Genomic DNA, 26,243 nt, shown 5'->3' with positions numbered 1-26,243 from the left:
CTGAGTCATCTCTCCAGCCCCTTATCCACTTAAGTTTTGTTGTGTAGGATAAGATGGAAATTTTTGTTTTAATTTTAATTTTTGGTGCTGGGATGGGATTGAACCTAGCATCTAATGCTATATCCCTAGCTCCCACTTTTCTCAGCATGTAACTGGCCAGTTTTTATTGATTCCATTTATTGCATGGAATGGAGTTATCCATTATCTTACCACCAGCCAACGTGTGGTGCTAGTACTGGGTACAGCTTAGCTTCTTTGTCTCCTCTGCTGGCAGCTTAGTGTTTTGGCAGCCTCACCTTTTCCATGGGTAGTTTAAGCCTCAGTATCCACTGCAGCGCTTCCTGCATTTTCCCACACCCTCCCCATCCATTCTCCATTTTTAGACTTTCCGAGATGGTCTCCTTATTTTCCTTATCCCCAGTTTTGATACAGGCTGGGTTGCATTTCTACATTACTTTGAAGAGACTCTTCAAAATACTCTCCTGATGGGTGCCTCTTCCCTACCCACTGCACCAACTGACACACTCCGTATCAGTGTTTCCTTCTAGCTCTTTATTTTGTCCTTTTCATATTGAAATCTTTGACCAACTTAAATGCATTCTGATGTCAGAAGTAAAAGTAGCCCTATTTTGTTTTCTAGATTGCTCACTGAACAATTTACTGTTCAGCCAGGAACCTGAAATAGCCTTTATCTTACGCTTAAGTCATATGTGTACATTTGTATTTCCATATATGTCATATGTAATTTGCTGACCCCGTTATTTCTTTTTAGGAAGCATGTGTGCATGACTTGTGTGCTCCAGAGCTAGGAATCAAACCCAGGGTCTTGAATACACAAGGCAAATGGCATGTATTCGGGTGTTAGTGAGTTGTGACAGTGGCAGAGCTAGTTCTTTCATCATTCTTTTTCATAATCCCCCCTAGGCAGCTATGGCTTCCTGTTTGACTAAAACAAAGAATAGAACAAAACAAATAAAAACCCACCTCAACTGGACTCATAGTCACCCCCTCAATCTTTTCCGTGCTCCAAACCCTGTTGTATATTATTCATTAAATTTAGAGTGAAAAAAGAAGAAATAACATCTTTTTCACAGCATTTTTGTACAAGTTATTTTTAAAGTGCCTTATTTGACTGTCCAGAGCTCAGCTCTTTTCAGTTCGGTTACTGCTGCCACGCATGTTCTAGGACCGTTGGAAGAAATGCAGCCTGCGTGTGAAGACAGAGATGACTATCTCACATCTCTGTGGGCGTCCCCTTGGGTATCCGTGGATATGGCGGGAGAATACTCCATGCCTGTCTCTTTATTTCTGCATCATCAGGTCACAGCAGAGCTCACAGGGACACACCATCATTTGGCCTTGTCCTGTCTTCTAAGTTTACTAGGACGTCAGTCATATTGGGTTAATCAATGGTTCCAGCCCTTTCTATAATAATCCCATTGGCACAGTTCCATTCTCTAGTTTTGGAGGTTAGGTCTTCAGCATGTCTTTTTTTGGTGACATAATCCAAGCCTTCCACTTATTCAGCTTAGTGTACAGCAGCCCTCAGGTTCCCTGGCACTTACCAGCTGCTTATGAGGAGAAAACAGCGCAATTTCTCCACTGTGTACTTCTCATTTCTCCCCGTATCTAGTCTCATGGCTGATACTTAAGTACACCGGGCCAACAACTCGGTACCCACTACCAATTTGAACCCAATTACTATTGGAGTAGAACAGCAGAAACACGGCCATCCACTTGCATTTCTTCCTCCATGAAACATTTGTTTTTATTCATCTATTTTTTCTTTTTTCTCTTTGGTTTTTCGAGACAGGGTTTTCTCTGTGTAGCCTTGGCTGTCCTGGACTCACTTTGTAGGCCAGGCTGGCCTCGAACTCACATTCATCCGCCTCTGCCTTCCAAGTGCTGGGATTAAAGGCATGTACCACCACGCCTGGCTCATCTGGTTTTTCTATTGAGAAAATTTCTGTATTGACATGAAAGAACTCCATGCAACAAAAATATTTACATCTTGGGACATAATGAAAATATTTCCCTGAAGAAATACAAACACATCATGTCAACTGCACATCAGGAGGCACACAATAGAGGGCAGGCGCAGGTCCTATCGTAAGATAATTCTACCTGTCTGTGAGTGTCTGAAAGTACTTCTCCTAAGAGCAGATGACGAGGAGCGGAGTGCGATGTGGACTTTAAGAAGCACTCTTGAATTTCAAGTACACTAATACTTCTAATTTGTTTCACAGCATACTACTTCTGAGGCAGTGCGTTTCTTTCCAGCTAACACACTCAACAAGGCTTCGAGGACTAAATCATCTGATTAACCCTTTAATGCAAATGCTTCAGAGCTCTTGTTCTCTCAGACATGTCACATTTCCATCGACATTTAAAGCCTCCCAATTCGCCATCAGAGAAAGGATTAATCTGTCCTTGGTTTATCTAAATGACCAAATAATAAGATTTAAACGATAACCAGCTATAGGATATGTCCTTATTAAGTCTGATGGGATTTTCTCAAAAGCCCACTAATGTGATGAAGTTTGCAAGCGACTCAGATTAAACAGGTTTGACTGCTCAATTCGGAAGAGATTCAGTTCACAGGTAACTGTAAAATGTTAGGTTCCAAATGTTACTTCCAGGAAGTTGGGAAATGTTAGATTAACATTATGTTAATAGTTTTCATTACTTATAAAACAAACATGTGCTTATTTCCAGTGTACCTTCCCCCCTCCTGCAGTTCTACTTCCTCCTAAGAAACTGTTAACACGGTATAATACAGGTTAAAGGAAGGACAATCTAGTTACTGGGAAATTAACACTCATCAGAAATGCAAATAATCAAAAGCTCAGCCAGAAAGCTCCTGTCGGGGTCTCTGGGGAAAACATGGCCTACTAGGGCTGATACCCCACACTACAAATGAGAGGCTGTGACAGAGGAGGGCACGCTCTGCCACAGAAGGGAACCTGCAGACATGCTGCCAAAGCGTCTTATTCTCTCTTCTCCAGGCCTGAGTGTCAGTAGAAATGCTATAGTTTCTAGTGAGCATTCGGTCCTGAAAAGTAGACCAACCACACAGCCTTCAGCACTTTCCAGCACAGCGTCTTTCCTACATTGTGGGTTTAAACTTTGTATGTTACTTAATATTGCTCTGGCTCCCTGTACCAATGCTCATATTCGGCCGGAGCCATAAAGATTACACACTTGTTTCAGGCATATAAGAAACAAAGTAAGATGTATATTTTAGAAAAAAACCAAACTTGAAATGCAGGTTCACAGTCCTGCAGGAGAACCTTTGTGACTGATAGTTCTTTCAGTCGAGCAATACAGTTTGGCAGCCTCTGGTACTGATGTTCTATTAGCCTGGCTACTCAGGACCCTGAGGCAGACATTAAGTTCAAGGTCTCTGTGGACCACACTGTGAGCAGCTTCGTAGCAGAGCATTTGCCAACCACGTTTGGGACTCCAGCTTCATCAGCAGTACCACACCAAAAGAGGTCAGGAAGTGAAAAACGAGTCCATGTTTGGCTGTGTCATTATGTTGTTAAAACTCCTTCCTAGGGGGAGCATAGTGAGAATTTTGGCTTCTTACAAAACTTATATTATCGGAATATATTTTTGCTTTAATCATAGATGTGGGGATATAGGGTTGCTTCAGGTTGTCCAGAGCAGCTAACTATGATCTGTCTTATGCTCTAGCAGGAGCGTGATTTTACCAGCTGAGGATAGTTTAGGTTTGGAATTCTGGGGACTCTTAGAGACGCCAGAGCCCCGAGAGGGGATGGAGGCACACCAAAGAGGTGACTGCTCCCCACCCCATCCCCCTGCCCCCACCCGGGCTGCTGCTGTTTAATGGTTCTGCGCTAGAAGAAATTGGGTATCCTGTTGGCAAAGATAAAATCAGCCCCAAGGACCGCAACAGCCCTAATGAGCAGGAAGTAGTCTAAGAGGTCTATACCTCCTTTCCCCTCTAACTTTTTTCTCGCCTACTAAGTATTGGGTAGTAGGATGGTAGAAGGGTAGTAGGTAAAAAGAACCCAAAAATATAGCCAAAAAGCCTGTCACAGGGGAGATATAAACAAAGTCTACCCCTCATCCTAAGGGTCCCACAACAAATCATGATTCCACCATAACTCAACCTAGGGAACCAATGAGTGTACTGTTCACTTGCAGAGCATGGGTGGAGGGAGTGTGCCCCTCTGCCAAAGGCCACCCTGGGAAGTCTTTGTCCAGAAAACAGGGACATGGGCTCTGGCGCACTGCACAGATGCACTGCCTCTCCAGTCTTCCACAGCTGATGGACTCAATTTTTAGACCCAATCTATAGTTGTTAAGTATTTAAACTTCATATAGAAATTAACATGTGTCAAAAACTCTTGATATAATGACAACCATTTAACTAAGTGGTCAACTGAAAATTTTGTAAAGTATGAAATAAACAATTTTATTAGATGAACTCATTTATTTGACACATTAAGTTATGCAAAGAAAAATATATGCAACTGCTTAAAAAGAACCACATTTTCATATTACTAAACACAGCAACGGTCAAAAATAACGAATTGTAGAGTGGACCCCAGGATTTAATGCATAAAACACCCCATACAGAAAACATTCAGGCTTCTAACTTCACTGAATCCAGCACTACACGTGCTTCTTTATACTCCTCGGCTTCTTCCAAGTCCTTTTCACTTTCCTGAAATGAAGAATAGCAAAATTAGGCTTGTTCTTAGCAACCTCAGTTCTTGGCTGTTTGCACTACAGACCAACCAGTAAGGAACTCAAGAATTAAAGAAAAGGATTCTAGATTTCTAAATATACCACTGTCCTGCCTCTTTGCTACTAGGGAAGGAAGAAATGAGAGATTAGCTTATTTTTATTATCTTTTCTCATACTATGTATTTTCATGTTGTAATTGAGAACACAGTTTCCTAAAATTATCATTAAGCAATTAAATAAAAACCTCATACAAACTTAAAAAATCATTCCTACTTGGCCAACATCATCATACAAAAAGACTATTTACAATGTATTAAAAGTAAAAAAATGAGGATATACTAATGTGTTAATAATGTGACAACACCATCATAAAATAACACTCTAATTATTCCCAATGCTGATGTTACACAAGTTAAATACAATCAAATTAGAAAAGAGAGTTGTCTGTTTATTCCATACTGATAGCAAACAAAACATTAATATCCTCAATTTTTTGATATTTAAAGATTGAGTTATTATATACACTTACAGGAAACTTTCACTAAAATATTATAATAGCAACAGACTAGTGAAATAATGCTTAAATTTTTGATAAAAAGTTGATAAGAAGTTTATTTTCTGTTTATGGGTGTTTTGCTGAAATGTGTGTCTGTGTGGCACACTCATGCCTGCTGCCCAGGAGGCCAGCAGCGGGGGTGCTTGATGCCCTGCAGCTGCAATCGAGAGCTGGTTGTGAGCTGTCGGGTGGTGCTGGGAACTGACCTGGGGCCCATCACTCCAGCCCTTGATTTTAAATAAAGTGATGGACAACAATTAGTGTAAGGTCAACAAAAGACATAAAAGAGAACGACGTGTGTATTTAATACGAAGAATAAGACAAAAAGCTGAATCCAGATGATTGGCAGCATTCCTTAACCCTGAACACTGTACCTCGGACATGCTCTTTCAGTAACTGTAAGTCACTGAGAGAAGAGGAAACAGTTTAATTTAACCTCAAGCACAACTATCTAAACATATCATTTTAAAACAATTTGTATCATTTTATCTTAGCTATTACAAAAAAAGCATTGCATTGCCAAGGAATAATGGTGTTTCTATGTAGCATTTTAACAGTGATTCTTTCTTCTTTTTGTTTTTGCTTTGTTTGTTTGTTTGTCTGTTTGAGACAGGGTTTCTCTATGTAGTCGTGACTGTCCTGGAACTCGCTTCGTGAAGCAGGCTGACTCGAACTCAGAAACCTGCCTGCTTTTTTTTTTTTTTTTACTTTATCTATCATCTACTAAAATAGAATAAAAACCAGTTTCTCTTTTAGATGTAAAGATTTATCCTACCTCAAAGAGTTCATTATTGGAGCCGGAAAGAGGGCTAAGTTGATTAAGAACGCTTGTTGCTCTCCCAAAGGACCACAGAGCAATTGCTAGTGCCCACATTAGGTGGCTCACAGCTGGTCAGTAGGCTCACAGCTGGTCAGAGGCCTCTGGTCTCAGTGGGCACTTGTGTACATACCCATATACACAGTAATAATCCAAAGCAGGACATCTTTTTAAAAACTCTGACCCTTAAAAAAAAAGTATATTATTGTGACAGAACTCCAATTAAAATAAAATAAAAGCATCTCCCTTTCCCCTTCTCTTTCGATAAAGATTTAGTCAGAATTTGGTGGTGCACATAAATTTCATTCTCTTTCTTTGACTATATATGATATACTGAAAATACTTTTTTCCTAAGGGAACAATTATGACTCAGGAAAAGAACAGCTATGTTTCTAATAATATCAGACAAGAAAGATACACATTAAAAGTAAGATTAGTAAAGGACTTTAGAATCCATCAATTATCAGACAGCAACAATGACTTCATCATTGTGACGACTAGCTTTCACTGTCAACTAGACACAATCTAGAGTCACACAGGAAATATCATGAGGAGCCATCTATGTTAGGTTGGCTGGGGGCGTGTCTGTGGAGGACAGTCTTTATTAAGTTAGCTGATGCGAGACCCAGACATTGTGGGTAACACTATTCTCTAGGTTGGGGGTCCTGAATTATGGAAGAGTGGGAAAACTGAGCAGCAGCAAGCAAGTGAGGAGCTGGATGTGACACTACCAGCTGCTTCAAGTACCTACAACTTGACTTCCCCATAATATTGACACAATCTGGGATTGTGAGTAAAACTAAACCCTTACCTTCTGAAGTTGCTTTGTGAAGGCTAAAGTCATGTTTAAATTTTAAATTACTGTGCTTAAGAGATCTGTAAAACAAAAATACCTTTAGCCTGTAAGCCCCACTTGCCCACGGACAGATAGCTTCTGGAGTACTGGGGCTGCTCGTGTAAAATAACAAGCCGTGTGTTTTCACTTCTATAAATAAGGTTGGTTGCCCTGTACACAATGTGCTTGGTCATAGGTAGGCAGGAAGTATGTCAGGATGTATCTCGCACCCATTGAATGAAGGCAGGAAGCAGGAAGCCTGTAGACTTTGCCTTTATAAGCTCCTGACTAATGTAGTTCATGGCTATTCTCTGGGGATCCTGGGTATGGACCAGGCCAGTGTCCATCTTCCTGGCCTATATTTAAATTTGGCTAGAAAATTGTGGTAGTGTTCTTATTCTCGCCTGGTGGGATTAACAACTTTCTTTTAGGGATTTTTGTTTGTTTTCTATCACAGCAACAGAAATTAAACTAGGATAGTTGTGATGGCTGTTTTGGAGGTCTCTCTATGTAGCCCTGGTTGTTCTTTAACTCACAGAGATCCACCTGCCTCTGATTCCCTATTGCTGGGAGAGGCGTGTGCTACCACACTCAGCTGTGTGACGGTTGGTGTTGACTGCCAGCCTGGTGCAATCTAGAATCATGTGGGAAAACCAACCCATTCCTCTTGCTCTTGACTACAGATGCAATGTGACTGACTAGCTGCTTCACGTCCTTGTCACCCTGACAGGGTGCAACCTGCAACTGTGGACCAAATAAGCTCGTTGTCCCTTAAACTGGTTTCTTTTGTTCAATATTTTACCACATCAACAAGAAACAAAACTAAGGCAGAAACTGGTACCAAGAAGTGGGGCAGTTGCTGTAATAAACCCTACCATGTGTCTTTTAGGCCACTGGAACTGTTCTGTGGCAAGAATGTAGAACTTGATACAGCAGTTTAGAAAATCCATTAAAATGCTGGAAGCAGGGGTTAATAAGCACAGTGGGAGTGTAAAAGACATGAGTGATGGAAAAACTGTATATAATGTGGAGGGCCAGCTCATACGGTTACAGGAACTGTGCTACGGGCTATTCTTCTGACATTTTGGCCAAGAATCCGACTTCATTCTGTTGTTGTTCTGAGCACCTGGGTGAAGTTACATGGACAGATCTGTCTGCTAGGGACATTTCATGAGAAGCCTCCTGTGATGCGCAGGGAGAACGCAAAGTGCCATGAAGACGAAACCACAGCACTTAAGAGGCTCCGTCTAGAAGATGCAGATTCACTCTCAGGAAGCAAGCCTAAGGCATGCCCTGGTCCTGGAAAGCAACAGCACAAGAAAGTGGGTCTTCAAGGCTAGTCATGGTCATGGTCATGGTCCTGACTTGACTGTCAGCAGAACTTGGCTACTGTCCATGGGATATCTGTTTTGAAGTCATGAAAGATTTATTGTGTGAGGGGGGTCACTGAGAGCAGCTGAGGGCAGGCACTGTGTGGCATGGAGGCAGTCCCTATGGGAAGAGGCCCTGAGAGTCTAATCTATAAAGGTGAGACTTCAGCTGCAGTGGAACCCCAAACGGAAGGCAAAGCCAGGACCATGGGGCACTCTTCAAGGAGAACTGCAGGTGTGAAGTGGAGCTGACAGGGCTGTGTGCTGTGGGCGGCAGGGCTGGAAGAGGGCAGGGCTTTGGATCTCAGCCAATTTCATTACAAGCCCCAGATGCAGAACAAAGAGCCGCAGGATTTGGTGTCTTCTCTGCTGGAGTTTCGTTTGCTTACTTCTTGTTATGCCCTTATTCTTCCTTTTGAAATAGGAATGTTTGCTCTGTACCGTTTTATGCTGAAAGTATACAACTTATTTTTGACATTATAGGAACTCATAGTTAGAGGAATGAAGTCTTTTAAATTTTTGGAAAATTTAAAGGCAAAAGATCGTTTGAGGGTGGCTTGTATTTCATTAGGAGATAAACAGGAGACTTTGGGGATGAAGGGTAGAGAAGGTTAACGCTCACAGTGATGTGTGTTTGTGTGTCAAGCAGACGTTAGTTCGCTGCTTTTGCTCTTCTGCAGATGTGACACGACTCAGCACCTGCTTCCCTGCACTGATGCATGGTAACCGGGATCTGTGACATGCTCTTTGTTCCTTAAGCTGCGTTTGCCAAGGTGTTTTATCACATCAACAAAAAGTGCAACTAAACCAACCGCATTGTGCATTTGTCTAATTGTTAAAAAAGAAATACAATGACTTTACTTATACTTCAACTCATCTTTATTAACTAACAGTGTTTGAGAAGCATTTGTACCAGTAAGTATAACAGCGCCACCCAATTCACATCATGAGAGGTCTGCCTGGTACCTCTTTCCCCCCTTTCTCTCACATTAATTTAGGCTTGAACATAAAATAATTCCATATCTTTTAAACAAGGGCCAAACTGATTTGAAATAGTGGATTAAACCACTTTTGAACAGTTGGCTCACTGTTAATTTGTCAAAAAAAAAAAAAAAAAAAAAGTATGCACACATACAAAAACGAAATAAATATTGCTGGTCAAAACTGGTACCATAGGTATAGCTGCTATTATAGTGCAAATACTCGAATATTTATTAAGTAAATAGAATAAACATGATAGAAGGGGCTGGAGAGATGGCTCAGTGGTTAAGAGCATTGCCTGCTCTTCCAAAGGACCTGGGTTCAATTCCCAGCACCTACATGGCAGCTCACAACTGTCTGTAACTCCAAGATCTGACACCCTCACACCAATGCACATAAAATTAAATAAATTTTTAAAAAAAAACATGATAGAAAAGTACTTTTCCTGGAGTCATAACACAAACACAATATCTGTTTAGATATTTAAAAGCATGCTGAGACAGGTGTGATGGTTAGTGCCAACTGTCAACCTGACCCCTAGGAGGCAGGCCTCCAGCACACCAGGACTAATATTAGTCCCTGAGTATGTCACTAGAAGATTTTTTTTAAAGATTATGTTAATTGATTCAGGAAGGCCCAGTCCTTTAGCAGGAGGCAAGCACACATGCATTCGCTGCATTCTGTTCCTGACTGTGGACGTACAACAACCAGCTCTCCAGTCACTGGGACTTCCTGCTATGTGGACCATAACCTGAAACTGAGCTAAAATAATACCCTGGCTTTACTGCCAAGAGTGTTTGATCATACAACAAAAGAAAAAACTAGCACACAGAACAAATGGATAAAACTAAAACATCTCTTCAAGTAACTGTAGTGTTAAATATTCGAAATTATGTTTTTTCCACATATTAGGCTGAAAACAATTTAAAATCTAAGACAGAGACATCTTTACTTACTAATATCTGCTGAAGATCAGTATATGCAGCCTCCAACCGCCGTTGGCAATCTGGGATCATCATCCGGGACTCTTGCAGGATCTCTGCCTGTAAAGAGAGTATTTGTGGACATGTTGAGATGACAAAAGTAATATGTACTTATCTTATACACTGGCATATAAATAGTGATTAGAGGAAATAAAAAGTATGATTATGCTAATGATTCAATGCTCTAATTTAAATTACATTTATCAGATTGTAATACCTGCAAAGTACAAGTTCTAAGCAGAACTTGCACAAAAGTTTTGTACTTTTCTCTTGTTTGGTAATCACCTTCTCATGGTAAGTGAAAATTAACTGGCAAAGCTTTTCACTCAGCTCTTATTTTAAAAGGCTATTTAAAGTAAATGATTCCCCTGCTGTCACAAAGCACCTTTATCTAAAATGGGATCAGCTGGTCATATAAATATCTCCTGCATCTTTGGGTAATAAAGGAAAACAGTGTTCGGATAATATCACAGGGAGATAATTACTGCATGAGAGAAGTTATTGAGTTATTGATCACATTGTGTGCACACTGCAGGAGGGACTCAATGAAAGACAGAGGGAAAGAAAAACGAAAAGCAAAGAGCAGCAGGTTCATATTTTGGTGCTTATCATGCATAAAAAGTTATTACTGACCCTGCGCTTCATTTTAGGAGAGAGATTATTCTCCCCACGCAGTTTGTGCCAAATTACCAATGTGCACCCTCTGAACCCAAAACTCTTGCTTACTCCTCCTGAAGACAAACACTGAAGACTTAACCACAGGGACATTTTTACTCTAAGGGATGTTTTTGGATGTAAAAATCTATCATTCAAAACGATATTATATATCAAAACACAAAAGAAAACTAGGAAACCTGGTCACTAGTTAGTCAAGATGATGAACTTAAGATATAATAATGGTACCATTTCCCCAAAAAATGTTCAATCAAAAGTTTTCAGAGAAATGGTACAAAATTAACAAAGATTACCTTGCTCAAACAAAACAGAATGCACGCATTTTAATGGCAAAAATACTGAATTATACTGGAAACTTTAGTAGGTCTCAGTCTCTCACGCTTGCTTTAACAGTCTGCGACAGCTCACACTGTAGCATAGCCACTACAACATTCAGACACACTCTGTCCATGTCTATTTTCTTGGGTTACTAATAAGGCACAGGTTAAAATCTCAAGCATAGGAGCACGACTTTACTGTCAGGTAAATAGACATTTAATCAATGCCACTAAATTATTTTTGTATATCTGGTTTGAATATGTGTGAAATATTGGCAAGAGTAACATTTCAGATTTCCCCTTCTGTGGAATTCCTGCAGAACAGCTTACAGGAATTAAATAAGATGAATACAAAGAATTAGGTCAAACTCATGACAAGTCAAAGTGTATTTACATTTTCCTCAAGTTTTAATGTCATTAGAATGAACTTTAAGCAGCACTATCCAACATGACTTCTATTCTTTATTACCTCTCTGTATTAGTACAGATCACGATCTTCTGTCAGTCTAGCAAGAGGAAAAACTCTTCAACAGGGCAGAAGTTCATTCTCCTGAATTCCACCCCGATTACTCACTAAGTTTCTTCTACATGTAACCTCCATAGCCACAGGTTCCACATCTGAAGATTTAATCTACAGGAGGCTGAAATTTTTTAAAAAATCTACACTGAATATTTGCCATATATAATTTTTGCATATCATAAACCATACCTGATCAAATTTGCAAGTTGAATACTTTTCCTTGTAGCAATGAATTATGGCTACCAGGGATAATTTTTCTTTAATTCTCTGAGAACTCTCATAGTATACTGTCATGTTCTTTCCTGTCCCTCAACTCCCAGGCCCTCCCCAAATTGTTACCCAGCCAAGCTCATGTTCTTTTTAAAAAACAAACAAAAAGGGCCACTAAAAAGCATGGAGTCCAAATTGTGCTAGCCCACGACTCCTTGGCCTGCCCTGGGCTATAGCTGATGTACCAAGCATCAGTCAATAAAGAAAACCAATCTTCTTTCGCCTCGCAGCTCTCATCTGGAAATTGTCTCCTGACTAGGAGTGGGGACTTAGTGGCCGCTTTCTGGGAGTTTGTCTGCCAGGATTAACACAAAATCCGAGTCCTGATTATAACAAAAAGACATCCCCAAATACCCACATTTAATTAAGTGAGTACTGTTCTTTCACAGAATCTTCCTTGGAAAGTAGATATTTAAATGATTGGTATGTCTCTTCAGAAGCCTTGAATACATTGTTTACTCTAATGCTTACTTCCTTACACCTGAGGGGAAATCAGGGTCACGGCACTGGGACATGTAAGGAACCATGGAGTGCCATCCTCACTGATGTGAGACTCATTTCAAAGCTAGTTATAACTTTTTTTTGGGGGGGGGGTGTTTCAAGACAAGGTTTCTCTGTGTAGCCTTGACTGTCTTGGACTTGCTTTGTAGACCAGGCTGGCCTCAAACTCACAGAGATCCGCCTGCCTCTGCCTCCCAAGTGCTGGGATTAAAGGCGTGTGCCACCACTGCCCAGCACGTTATAACTTTTGTGGGTAATTATTCTGGTAAAATGGAAGTTGGAGAAAACTAGACAAGGCTTATCTACAGACTACAGAACCTAAATGTGAATTTTTTCCTTTTTTAAAAAATAATCAAACATAAAAATTGAAAAGAAACACTCCAGTTGATAAGAATTCTTTCTTACCACAGAAGGGTGCTGTAGCACAATGTGGCAGTGCTGAGCTGTGTGCTAACTGATTAGGGTAAGGTTTCCAGCTTTAGTGAGCCAGCTCTTGTAACCACAGGTGGGCGAGACACACAAGCTCTAACCATCTATAGAACAACGTCAGCTGTCTCTGGACCACTGATATTCACACTCGTTTGTCAGGTGGAGCTCTAGAAATTACCGCAACACTAGTTAAGTCTTCTCTTTTACACAGTGGTAGGATCTTAACATGCTCACATGGTGAATTAGGAATCTATTTGACTTGTCTGGTTATTGCTGACTCCACTGAGGGAAAAAGCAGGCGAAGATGTAAGCTGATACACCAACAACTGCCATGAAATGTAAATCGCGCAAACATACCATCTAAAGTATGGAGATAGACCAACTGTACCCAATCATATGCCCATAAGAAATTCAATTCGGATATAAAGAAACAGAAAATAAAGGATGGAAAATGGTGTGGAAACTTAAAAACAACAACAACAGCAAAGTGACTACATTAATACTGTAGAGACTAGACTGCTGCAGATCAAGAAATGCTATTAGGGACAAAAGGAGTGTCATATTATCATAACATTATAAGCTCATTAAGATAACACATGATTCGCTGTATAAACTGAAAAGATAGACAAATGCACATAGTATAGATGGGCATTTCCATACTTACACTCAACAATTTATAGAAATACTAGACGAAAATGAGCAAAAATAGAAAAGCACTAGATGCCAGCATGTAAGCTATTAGCAAAGAAATAGAACATTCCGTAAGAAAGAGAATGCACGGACACTTAAGCCCTATGAAATACTGCAGCAGACCACAATCTAGGTCAAACAACAGTGAAAACAAAACAAAAGCCTAAAACCCACACAAGTGCATTAGCACATGCTCTCCCTATGATGCAATACAAGCAGAGTTAGAAGGGCGGTAGTGGCACACACCTTTAATCCTAGCACTTGGGAGGCTGAGGCCAAAAGATGAGGGGTGCAGCCAGACCTAAACTAGTGCTAAGATGGAAGTACACAATACTCTTATCTGCAAGGTAAAGTGCTCTCAATCCTATGTTCTTATCCCCAAGAAGACAAAAAAAGAGCCAGCACTGAATAACAACACTTAAAGATAGAGACAGGAAGGTCATCTGGTCTAATTGGGGAGTTCCAGGCTAGCCAGGGCTACATAGAGACACCCTGTCAAAAGAAACAAAAACCAAGCAAACAAATTCCTCCCCCAAATCAAAACAACAACAACAACAGCAGCAAAAAACAAACAGAAAAAAGGTAGTGAATAAACTCAAAACAAAGGAAATAAAGTGATTATAAAAGTACAAATTGATAAAATTTCAAATAGGAAAACAGAAGAGTCAACAAAAGGTTGATTTAAAGAAAAAGTTGGCACACTTTCAGCAAAATCAAGTAGGCAGAAATTACCAAAGTTACAGTGAATAGCTCCTATAGCCACTGCAAGAAAGAAGAGGTCTATAACACTAAGAACTTGAAAGCAATGAACTCCGGTCTTCAAAACTTAAGCAAACTACCCAAACCCGCCAGTTCTATCCACTGTCTGCGTGTTTTATAACTTCCCCTTAAGCTTGAGCTCTACTCCACTGTGCACACAGCGCAGTTTCATCATCCTTCACTGTACATGAACAGCTGGTCTGCACCAATTTCCTGTCTTTTATGAGAAATGCAATATATATTTTACTTTAGTGGTCTTCACATCAGTTTGGGGAGCTATTTCTAAATTTAAACATGTAATTATGTTTACATGTAACTTAATATGTTATCTAATTTTTATATTCAATACTTAGAACCGGAGAAGCTGTATGTTTCATGGGTGAGAGCAACCATGGAATTTCTGTGTTCAAACCCTTGAGTGCTGTGTGACCTGCTGCAGTTATTGTACTTGTTTCTGCCTTCTATTTTTATTGAGCTTTATTTCTGTTTTCCCGGTTTGTTTGTGTTGGTGTGACAGGACTTCACTAGTCCATCGACTACCTTCCAACTTGCAGGAATCCTCCTGCCTCAGCTTTCTGAATGCCAAGATCACAGACACGCCTCAGCACAGCAGTCTCCTTGTGTTTCACTGAGGAGCGCTGCGGTAAGGCCTGCATCCATGAGCACAGCGCTCCTCAGGGTCGCTTTACCTGCTTCTTAATGGCATAGTTCTCTCCATCCTCAGCCTTCATTTTTTCAATCTTTTCTTCTTGCTGCTTTGCTTCTTTTTCATACATCACTTTTTCTTTGACCAATCTATAAACAAACCAAAAATGTTTCAGAAAATTAGATTTTTTTCTCTAAAGGATAAAGAAAGTATGTAAATACAAATCATAGTTAAAATACTAAAATGGATAGGCAAGATGGCTACTTTCAGCCACAGCTGTGACTATGAACCTGTGTCCCAAGTCCTCTACTAAAGTAAAGTGGAAGTTTTGCAGCTCTGAGGGGAAAGGTGTCCTGACAGCCTGGAGCCCAGAAGTACCACAAAGCAACACAGCACATGGCCGCTACTGATGCCAACTCCGGTGGCAGAGTCCCATTGTAAGCCCCACTCCTGGAGACCTCCAGCTGCCAGGTTCCACCACTACTCTAGAGGCCAGGCTTGAAGCCTTGAGCTGCCACACAAGCAGGTGGCCGGATCCCCAGCCTGAGGGGCTCTACAAGGTAGGCCTTGCCTTTTAGGAGCTCTGAAGGACAGGCTCCACCCCCAGACTTTCCTGTTTGTTTTCCTCTCTATAAATTTCTTGTGTGATTTTGTCGTTGGTATTCCTTGGGTTCTGATTGCCACAGTACATTTCCATCTTAGCTGTAACATTTTTAAGAGATTTATTGGGAAGGATACAAGAGGGAGAGAAGCAGCAAAGAACTGGGCAGGAGGCAGGCTTTATACAGGGCTTCTTGCAGGGGAGGGGAAAGTGGCCTAGCTTTCCTGGGTGCCCTGGGATTAGAAGGATTTTGTGGCCTGATCTTGAGCTTTTTTTCTGTAGGACAGGGCCTGGCCACTCCCCTACCTTGAGGGGAAAGAAATGGCCATTAAGGCAATTAGAGAAGCCTGGGAGTGGGGCAATCTGGAGGTGGGGCCTGGCCATGTGCACACTGAGGGGCTTATACATAAAGCAAGTGTGAGGCACACCGCCTCCCACTCTTATACTAAGGAGGAGAACCCACTCTTGTATCTGCAGTGTAAAAGTATTCCGAGCAAACCCTTCTGCACTGCTTTTTAAAAAAATTATATGCTTTCCAAAACTTTTTACATGTACCTTAAAGAATACAGTGTGTATACACTTAGTTTATTGGGGAGAGGGTCAGTATATTACACACCAAATCTCAAAAAAAGTTAGATTAGTTTCAACAAAACCCCTGCTTACTACTTACTGAGAACTTAATTTTATGTCAGACTCTACTTATGCAAGGAACTAAAATAGGTCATTTAAAGGTAGTTCTCTCACAGATAGTTAGTGGAAACAAACCAGTACAAATAATGTTCAAGCAAGAAAAGGTATAGATTAGGTGCTCTCTGGTAACAAGGAAGCATGCAAAACAAAACTCAATTAATCATAAATAGCTCTATCTCTCTTCATTCTGGTTGATTAAAGCTTAATATAAGAGTGTTGTGCTGGCTAGTTTTATGTCAACATGGCACAAGCTAGCATCCTCTGAGAGGAAAGTCTCAATTGAGGGAGTGTGGTGGGCAAGACTGTAGGACATTTTTACTTAGTGAGTGACATGGGAGGACCTGGCCCACTACTGGGGGCACTCCAGGGCTGCTGGTCCTGGGTTCTACAATAAAGCAGGTTGAGCTGCCATGGGGAGTAAATCAGTAAGTCTCCACAGTCTCTGCTTCTGCTCCTGCCCTGACTGCTCTTCCCCATGGACTGCGATCAACTGGGACATGTGAGATAAAATAGACCCTGTCCTCCAGTTGCTTTGGTGATGGAAAATATATATTTTAATCACAGCATTAGAAGGCCTAAGAAAGACAATTGTAGTTCAACAGCAAATTAACATTCCTATATAGACAGGATGTATGTACACTGTTATGGTTTGAGAGAATGCCTCCCACATACTTGGATATTTGGTCCTAGTTAGTAGAACTACGTTGGGAAGGGTTTGGGGATGTGACCTTGTTGGAGGTGTATGACTGGGGGATGGGTTTTAAGGTTTCAAAAGTCTAGGCCCAGTCTCTCTGTCTCTCTCTCTGACTCTAATCTGTGATAAGATGTAAGCTCTCAGCTACTGCCCCAAGGCCATGCCTTCCTGCCTACTGCCAGGCTCCCCACCATGATGATAATGAACTAACCCTCTGAAACTATAAGCTAAGCCCCAAGTAAATCTTTTCTTTATAAGTTGCCTTGGTCATGGTGTCTATTCACAGCAACAGAACACAGTAGTAATTAAGGCATTCAGTTAAAAAAAGAAAAAAGTTTTCTGACCCCATCACATTAAAAACAGCCTCCATCTGACTTGTTTAATTTTAATCTAACCTGTAAAGATGAGAGAAACCTTAGGTACAACATGGTAGTGGAGATTTTAAAAGTGTATTTCTAAACACAATTTTATCTTTACAGATAGACTGAATTTAAATTCACAAGTCTTGGTTTGTTTTTGGGACAGGGTCTCTGTATTATGTGTCTCTGGCAGAGCAGAACACATTTAAAGATATAACCAGGATGGGCTTCCTCAGAACCATCCCCATATACATACATACATACATACATACATACATACATACAAATCTTAAAGAAGAGAAAGTGAAGAAAGTGAGTAACAAGAGAAGACATTGTTATGATAAAGCCATGTGGTTTTTTTTCAGTCACATGATTATAAACTCATTATAAAGATCCTCTGCAGCAATCATGGTGTAATTGGAAGAGTTAGTGAAGAAGACTCCATCTAATCTACACTTACAACAGAAGCTCTCTACAGAGGGAAATGTCATCCTGTAATAGCAACCACATTTAAAGCAATATGACCCATGTACTCATTTTCAGCTTCACTTGCTTTGTGTCTTCAAGGTCTGCTTAAGGACTAATGGATATCTACCAAATCTTTCTCATAAAAATCATGACATAAGTGTTGGCAAGAATGACTCCAAGTCAGCTAATAAAACTTAAAGTATAATGATACTTAAAGTATTTTGTAAAAATACTAAGCCTATGTAGCCAATTTCCTGTGTGCAGGTCCTAGACCTGAAATCTCTAGTGTGGTTGTTTGTCCTGACAGATTCAGCTCTTTTCCACTGACAGCTGCTAACAACTTTCCTTTTTCTGAAGAAACAATACTTTTTAGATTCCTACTGTGAGACATGAAGGGAAAGAACTTATTGAGGCCCTAATGACAGATATTTTTATACCTTATTGCCTATTAAATATTAGTTATGTATTCTACCCATTTCACAGACTATTTTGTATTATTCTGTGTATCTGTGTGCATGGCATGTGTGTGTTCATAGAGGATCCAGGACAATCTTGGGTGTTGTTCCTCAGGTGCCATCCACCTTGTTTTTTGAGACAGGGTTTTTCACTGGCCTATGGAACTCATTAACTAGGCTAGGGTGGCTAGCCAGTGTGTACCAAGGATCCACTTCTCTCCATGTCCTCAGATTACAAGTCTGCAGCATTTCTTTGTGGTTTCTGGGGCTTGAACTCAAGTCATCATGCTTGCAAGGAAAGCAATTTATTATCTCAGCCATCTCCCTAGCTCTACAGCCTCTTATCATCTCTACCGCCATAACCAAATCTGTCTCCTAAGCCCAGCTATTTGGTAAGCTCCTCTTGACAATAAGGTGGTTACAATAGTGCATCCTACGAAACATGACATAAACAGGTACTGCTACTCTTCCCATTATAGTAAAGGTGATATTAAAACTCATAGAGCTTCGGGGCCTGCCCAAATCCTCATCGGTATATGTATCAAAGAACAGTTTTATTCTACATGTCTTACCCATCAATTAGCCACTACTGATAAACTCTTAATATAATTCTCAGCCTTTTAAACACACAACAAACCTCATGTTTCAACATGCGCAATTATGACTGGTGCTGCTAGCTCCCTACTTGGAAGTCATGTCTTCATTTCTTGATAAGAGAAACCTATCTTGGCAATGATCTTCCAAGAAGTCACGTCTCTCAAATTAAGTCAACCATAGCACTTTCACCCTCTCTGAGTGACAGCATAGATATGTGCAAGGGCCCCAGTGCTGGCTAGAACTACATAAGGGGTTCTGCTGAAGGTTCTAGAAAAGGTGTCACTACTCCTACATGGGGTAGAATTCCTGTTCCATCTTGCACACTGTCCTGTGTGGCAAGTGGCAGAAGGTCCATGGGGTCATGAGAAAACTGAATTCAAAGGACAGACCATTCAAAGGTGTCAGACAACTCTAGTCCTTGTTGATGACACTAAAGTCTTTCCAAGAACCCTATCTGCACATTTCTTGTAAGACAGTTAATCACCCTTACAGCTTAAGGCACATAGCGTTGGTCTTCCTTCACTTGAGCTAACAACACTGCACTGAAACACCATGCGGTTATGCCACAGGACAGAGATTATGTTCCTCTGACTCTGGAAGCGTTCATTCCAAACCCAAGCACTCAGAACTCAGCACAGGCCTCATCTTTTTTCTTTGCCATATTGTAAGTAAAGACCAAATTACAAAACTCAGTCTTCTTTTCAATTGTAACAAGAAATAATCTATATAAACCTTGTGTGAGACTGTCTTTTATACTTGAAAACTTTTATTAAAAACTTTTGTTTTTTTTTAAATTATGTTTCTTTTTTAACACACATATATATATTATTACACATGAATAAAATAAACTACCTACAGCAGGAAGAACCATGAGACAATCATGAATTATATAAATGTTACATTCATAGTGATTTGGCTATTTGTATTTGTCAAACTTGAAAAAAGCATCTTTCCTATTTTGTCAGGTCAAAATTTCTGAATGAAAATCATTATCTATCATATCTCATCTCTATTAACTTAAAACGTCTATCTTGATCTAAAAACATCTTAGCCCCTAACCAACTAAGCTTAATTGTAAGACTAAACTATCTGGCCTTCAACCCAATCAGAGACTTGAGAAGAAATAAAACTTAAATACCTGAGTGAACTAGAAGTACAGGGTAGCAGCTTCCAAAATGAAAAAAATGACTGAGACTGCCTGAACAGTCACCCAACACTTTCTATAATGTTGACGCACCATCTTTGGCCTTCTAGCCCAATATCTCTGACAGACATATTTGCGAGGCAAGAATTACTGAGGACTTGCTTACCCTGTCTTGGCAGAGTTTAGCCCTCAACTCTGCCTGCATCTAAGCTTGCCCATTTTTAGGCAGAATTCTGTCTATGGCAGAAACAAGGACATTTTGCGTAGTGGCTTGTTTGTCACATTTGAAGCCAACTCCATAAGGAAGTTCTTTGACGTTGATCATCTTCTTTGAGGTAGGCTCGGTGCTGCCAGGAGTTAACTTGTCTTGTTGTCAAAGACTCTTTAGAATAATAAAAATAAATGCCATAATCTGTAGGTCTCTGAGGCTTTTGAAAAACTATTTTACCTTATGTATCTATAGAATCATATCTATCTGTCAGTCCTAGGATATATATTCTTGTGATAAAATTAGACTAGTTTTTGACATGACCATGATTTGCATCAATATACAAAACTCTATACCAATGAAGTAAAAATAACCATATTTGTGAGTAACAATGAAGGCTTTGAGTTGAGGAGATTAAATAATCTACCTTTTGTTCTATTCTCCGTCAATATTTCTTTATCTCCCTTTCTTTCTTTTCATATCCTACCTCCTTACCTACAAAAGAAAAAGGATAGAGATAAAGATGAGTCCAACTTAGTTTTCTCTCTGTATAAGATAAATAATAACTTATAACCACCTCCCAATGAAAATAAGCATCTATAGACCAACAGAGCACACAGAAACCTACCCAACCCCCCTTAGAAGAAATGGGACATCGTTCTCTTAAGGTTTCTTCAGGCTGATTTAGGGCAAATAATACCTTTGAAGGGGCCAAAAAACAAAAACAAAACAAAACCGGAAATGGTTAAGCAAGCTAGAGATAGCACTTGTGGTCCAGTTTCTAACTGTTGAGAAATTCCAGGCTTAATAGGAGTCCTGTGTGGGACAGTCTGAAATAAATGCTGGACCAATTGGAATCTGATGCTTTCTACAATGCTGTCCTGGAAATTGTCCAATTCTTATGGGTGATTGCAACTGAGGCGCCTGGGGCTGGAACCCGGAGGATGCAGGATGTCAGTGTGCAACATGCTGGGAGGAGTGAATCCTGTCAGGTCTGATCTAGCATCAGTGTCCGCTTCTTTTGTTCTGAAAACGTAATTTCTCACAAGCATTATACAGAGCAATTAAGGCTGGTTCTCTGCTCACTGTATGAGCAGAAGTAAGACATCTGCAAATCTTCCTTCATGCTGTACTAAAAATGGCCTCTAATAACAAGTCACAGAGAATCTGTGACCAACATGAAGCCTTGTCTATGCATAGGCATTCGTTTCTCAGCCAGTCTCAGAGCTATTCCCATGTAGTGGGATTAGCAATATTAGTTACCTGCTTGTTCTGTAGTTTGAATTCTTTACATCGCGATTGCAGCCCTCTCCCTCATCACCTCCCAATCTAATCTCCTCCCTCATCTAGTCCTTAGAAAGGGCAGCCCTCCTCCCCTAACGTCTGACCTCAGCTTATCCAGTGTTCTCTGTACTACATATAACTTCTTCCTCTGTGGCCTAGCAAGGCCACCCTGCCAGGGGGAAGTGAACAACATTAGGAGGCCCCAGTCCACGTCAGAAGTAATTCCTACTCCCCATGTTGTGGGACCCACAAGGAGACTGTGCTGCCTATCTATTACAATTGAGCTGAGTGTCTAGATCTTTGCCTTGCATGGTTCTAGGTTGGTGTATCAGTCTCTGCAGCCACCCTCTCCTCCGTTCAGATTTTTTGGGTGTATAGTTTATTTATTTTAATTTATTCATTTTACCTCCCATTTGTTATTCTCTCCCTCTTATCTTCCCATAGCCACCCTCCCTCCCTCTTCTGCTTATTCCCCTCCTCTAGAGCTCTGGAAACAGCCTATTATCAGGGTCATCTGCATCTTCTTCCACTGTGTCCACTAGGCCATCTTGCCAGGGACAGTGGCCAAGTGGTGGGCCCCCGAGTACATGGCAGAGGTTCAGCAGCAGGGGCCCCTTCCCCCATTTGGACATTCTGCAGTTTACTGGCTACATCTGAAAAGGGGGTCTTGGTTCTTTGCATATGTTGTGCTTGACTGGAGACCTCCTGCGCCTCAACCCACAGGCCTTGGTGGTCTTCCTCGTGGACTTTCCGCTCTCCCACTCTTACCTGCAACTCTCAGCACTCTGCCCCATGTCCAGCTTCAAGTCCCGGTAACTGTCCCTATCCTCCACAGGGTGGAGTCTCTCAGAGGACATGTGTGTTGGGCTAAAATCCACTTATAAGCGAGTATAGACCATACATGTCTTTTTGGGTCTGTGTTATCTTACTGAGGATGATCATTTCTAGCTCCATCCAATTGCCTGCAAATTTCAAGATTTCCTTGTTTTCAATAGCTGAGTAGTATTCCATTGTGTACATGTACCAGTTTCTTTATCCATTCTTCAGTTGAAGGACATCGAGGTTGTTTCCAGATTCTGGCTATTACGAATATAGCTGCTATGAACATAGTTGAGCAAATGTCCTTGTTGTATGTTGGAGCATCTTTCGGATATATGCCCAGGAGTGGTACAGCTGGGTCTTGTAGAGCTATTCCCAATTTTCTGAGAAATCGCCAGACTGACTTCCAAAGTGGTTGTACAAGTTTGCACTCCCACTAGCAGTGGAGGAGTGTTCCCCTTTCCCCACATCCTCCCCAGCATGTATTGTCACTCGAGTTATTGATCTTCACCATTCAGATAAGTATAAGATGGAATCTCAAGGTTGTTTTGATTTGCATTTCCCTGATGACTAGGGTTGTTGAGCATTCCTTTAAGTGTTTCTCAGCCATTTGATATTCTTCTGTTGAGAATTCTCTCGTAAGTTCTGTACCCCATTTTTCAATTGGATTATTTGGTTTAGTGGTGTTTAATTTCTTGAGTTCTTTATTTATTTTAGATACTTGTCCTTTGTCAAATGTAGGGTTTATAAAGATCTTTTCCCAGTCTATAAGCTGTCACTTTGTTCTGTTGACAGTGTCTTTTGCCTTACAGATGCTTTTCAGTTTCATGATGTCCTGTTTATTAATTGTTGATCTTAGAGTCTGAGCTGTTGGTTTCTGTTCAGGAAGTTGCCTCCTGTAACAATGAGTTGTAGGCTCTTTCCTATTTTTTCCTCTAACAGATTTAGTGTGTCTGGTTTTATGTTGAGGTCTTTCATCCATTTGACCTTAGTTTTGTACAGGGTGATAAATATGGATCTATTTGTTTGTTTGTTTGTTTGTTTGTTTTGTTTTTTTACAAGTAGACATAGAGTTAGACCAGCACCATTTGTTGAAGATGTTGTCTTTTTTCCATTGTATAGTTTCGGCTTCTTTGTCAAAAATCAAATGACCATAGGTGTGTGGATTTATTTCTGGGTCTTCAATTTGATTCCATTGGTCAGCTGACCTATTTCTATGCCAGTACCATACTGTTTTTATTACTCTTGCTCTATAGTACAACTTGAGATCAGGGATGGAGATTCCTCTGGCATATCTTTTATTGTACAGGATTGTTTTAGCTATCCTGGGTTGTGTTTTTCCATATGAAGTTGAGAATTGATCTTTCCAGTATGTTGGTATTTTGATAGGGATTAGTTTTGATAGTAGATTGCTTTTGGTAGGATGGCCATTTTTACTATGTTGATTCTCCCAATCCATGAGCATGGGAGATGTTTCCATTTTCTGATACCTTCTTCAATTTCCTTCTGCAGAGGTTTGGTTTGTTTTTGTTGTTGTTGTTTCTGTTTTTTCTTTTTCATCTAAGTCTTTTACTTGCTTGGTTAGATTTACACCAAGATACTTTATATTATTTGAGGCTATTGTGAAGGGTGTGGTTTCCCTAATTTCTTTCTCAGTCCATTTGTCATCTGTATACAAGAAGGCTACTGACTTTTTCGTCTTAATTTTGTATCCTGCCACTTTGCTGAAGCTGTTTATCAGCTATAGGAGCTCTTTGGTAGAATTTTGAGGGTCACTAATGTATACTGTCATATCATCTACAAATAGTGAGATTTTAACTTCTTCCTTCCCTATTTGTATCCCCTTGATCTCCTTTAGCAGTCTTACTGCTCTAGCTAGGACTTCAAGTACTATACTGAAGTGAAATGGAGGCGTGGACAGCCTTATCCTGTTCCTGATTTCAGTGGGATTGATTTAAGTTTCTCTCCATTTAGTTTGATGTTGGCTATAACTTTTGTTTTTAATAACCATGCTGGTTATTGGAGGGTAAACTCCAGATTATCTTTTATCTCAATCACATTTTCATTTTCACTTCCGCTGAGTGTCAAACAGTAAGATATCAGAAGAGGGAGGACAGGGTAGCTAGAGTTAGCACTGATGGAATTTTATGAAGCTAGGTTGCCTAACGGTGCTACACAGGGAGCCACACCTGTGCATTACTGTGATGGCGAGAAGCTTACAGCAGCAAATCCAAGTCAACCATATTAAGACCTCAGAATCTAATGATTTAGTGTTCACCATCTATAAACTGTATGTAGTTAAAATTCAGAGTCATTCTCTACTAATTCTTTTTATGGTCATTAAAAAACTCCAAGTGAGACATTCTATTTTTCCCAACCTTCAAATGACAGTACGTCAAGATTTCAGGGTCAAGACTGGGGACATAGCTCAACGATAAGGTCTTTGTCTTATCTGCACGAAGCCGGGATTCAAGCTCTGCTACCACAACAAACACACAAACAAATAGAAAGATCTTGAGGTCAGTGAAGAATTTTCAACAGTATCCTATATTCTTGAAACTTAAAAGGGCACTAGACACAAGCAAACAAAACGAGATAGGGCTGGGGAGGCTGGTGGTTTGAGCTGGAATACTTCCTTCTCAGTCTTCGTCCCCTTCCCCATCTTCTAACCTAACGTAAACGCTTCTACCTTTAGGACCATTCTACCACCAATCCTCACACTAGCCCCAGGAGCCTATGGATCATCATGGCCCATGCACCGCCATTATCACAGTGATCATATTTGTCTACTTCTGCTCTTGTAAGCTTATGCCCTTAAGGACTGGGAATGTGCCTTATACCAGCACCTCGGAGGGTACGTGCCTCACAGGTATTTACCAAGTGTGCTCAGAATCATTCTGAGCTAGGCAGAGTGACATCACTTTCATTCAAAGAGAATCTTCATTTTCAAAGAAGAGAAATGACTAATGTAATGCCGTGTGGCCAGGCATTGTGAAATCAGGATTTTGCTATGAGTGTAAGTACTTTATATGCACCAAATTATCACGTTTAGAGTAAATGAAGTGATTTTAAAGTTTTGACTGTCTTTTACCTGTTCCAAAAGTAAAATAATTCTGTGTCTAAAAACTGAAATAGTACAAAAGATGACAGTGCAAAGACAACTCTTGACAGCAGCTACTCAGCTCTCAAAAATGAAAGCAATGCATTATTCTGGTGTAACCTAAATGAAAGAAAATGAGGGCTTAATTTGACAGCATTTGTTACCTTATTTCTCCCAGTACCCATTAATAAATCAATTAAGCTGGAGATGGTTCAAGTTCTATTAACTGCTGAAGTAGAATGTATGGTTTAATTAATTTTAATAAATAAGTTAGACAAGACATTCTGTAAACAGCTAAAACGATGCATGCAAAATCCAAAATCAATGTAACGGTTTCAAAACTACAAACCTTAGAACTAGTAACTCAAAAACACCAATATAAAACAATATTTCACAATTTCTCTAAACTAAAGTTTTGAGATGTCAGTGAGGTTAATTGCTCAGTGAGAAAGGCATTTCCTGCCTTTCCAGGGGGCCTGAGTTCCATTCCTAGTACCCACACTGCGCAGTTCACAATCATAGCCATCTGTAACTTCTGTTTCAGGGGATCTGATGGCTTCTGGACTCCACAGACACTGTATACAAGTCCATCTCTCCGTGTGTGTGTGTGTGTCTCCCTGTTCCCCATCCCAGACACACACATACACATTTTTCTTCATAACAGCTAATAACCCTAATCTGAAAATTTAAGAGTTGAATTTTCTTAGTTACTCTAAAATTGGTGATTCTAAGACTGTGAAATATTCTAAGTCTTTCTTG

At 40.3% G+C, this 26,243-nt stretch overlaps 1 protein-coding gene across 1 annotated transcript in view; it reads right to left on the bottom strand.

Annotated features, from left to right (window-relative positions):
• Positions 1–4,431: 4,431 nt before the first annotated feature.
• Tbca (tubulin folding cofactor A) overlaps positions 4,432–26,243 on the bottom strand; it is a 51,453-nt gene continuing 29,641 nt past the window's right edge. The window contains exons 2-4 of the mRNA XM_051172247.1: positions 15,109–15,214; positions 10,232–10,318; positions 4,432–4,693 (exon numbers count right to left, since the gene is read on the bottom strand). Coding sequence (XP_051028204.1) covers positions 4,613–4,693; positions 10,232–10,318; positions 15,109–15,214 — 274 coding nt within the window. The 3' untranslated portion in view covers positions 4,432–4,612. The remainder of the gene's footprint in view (positions 4,694–10,231; positions 10,319–15,108; positions 15,215–26,243) is intronic.

Source organism: Acomys russatus, chromosome 30 (assembly GCF_903995435.1).
Source record: "Acomys russatus chromosome 30, mAcoRus1.1, whole genome shotgun sequence".
Taxonomy (NCBI): Eukaryota; Metazoa; Chordata; class Mammalia; order Rodentia; family Muridae; genus Acomys; species Acomys russatus.
Note: the sequence above shows the minus strand (reverse complement) of the source record. Positions and strands in the feature narration are given on the sequence as shown.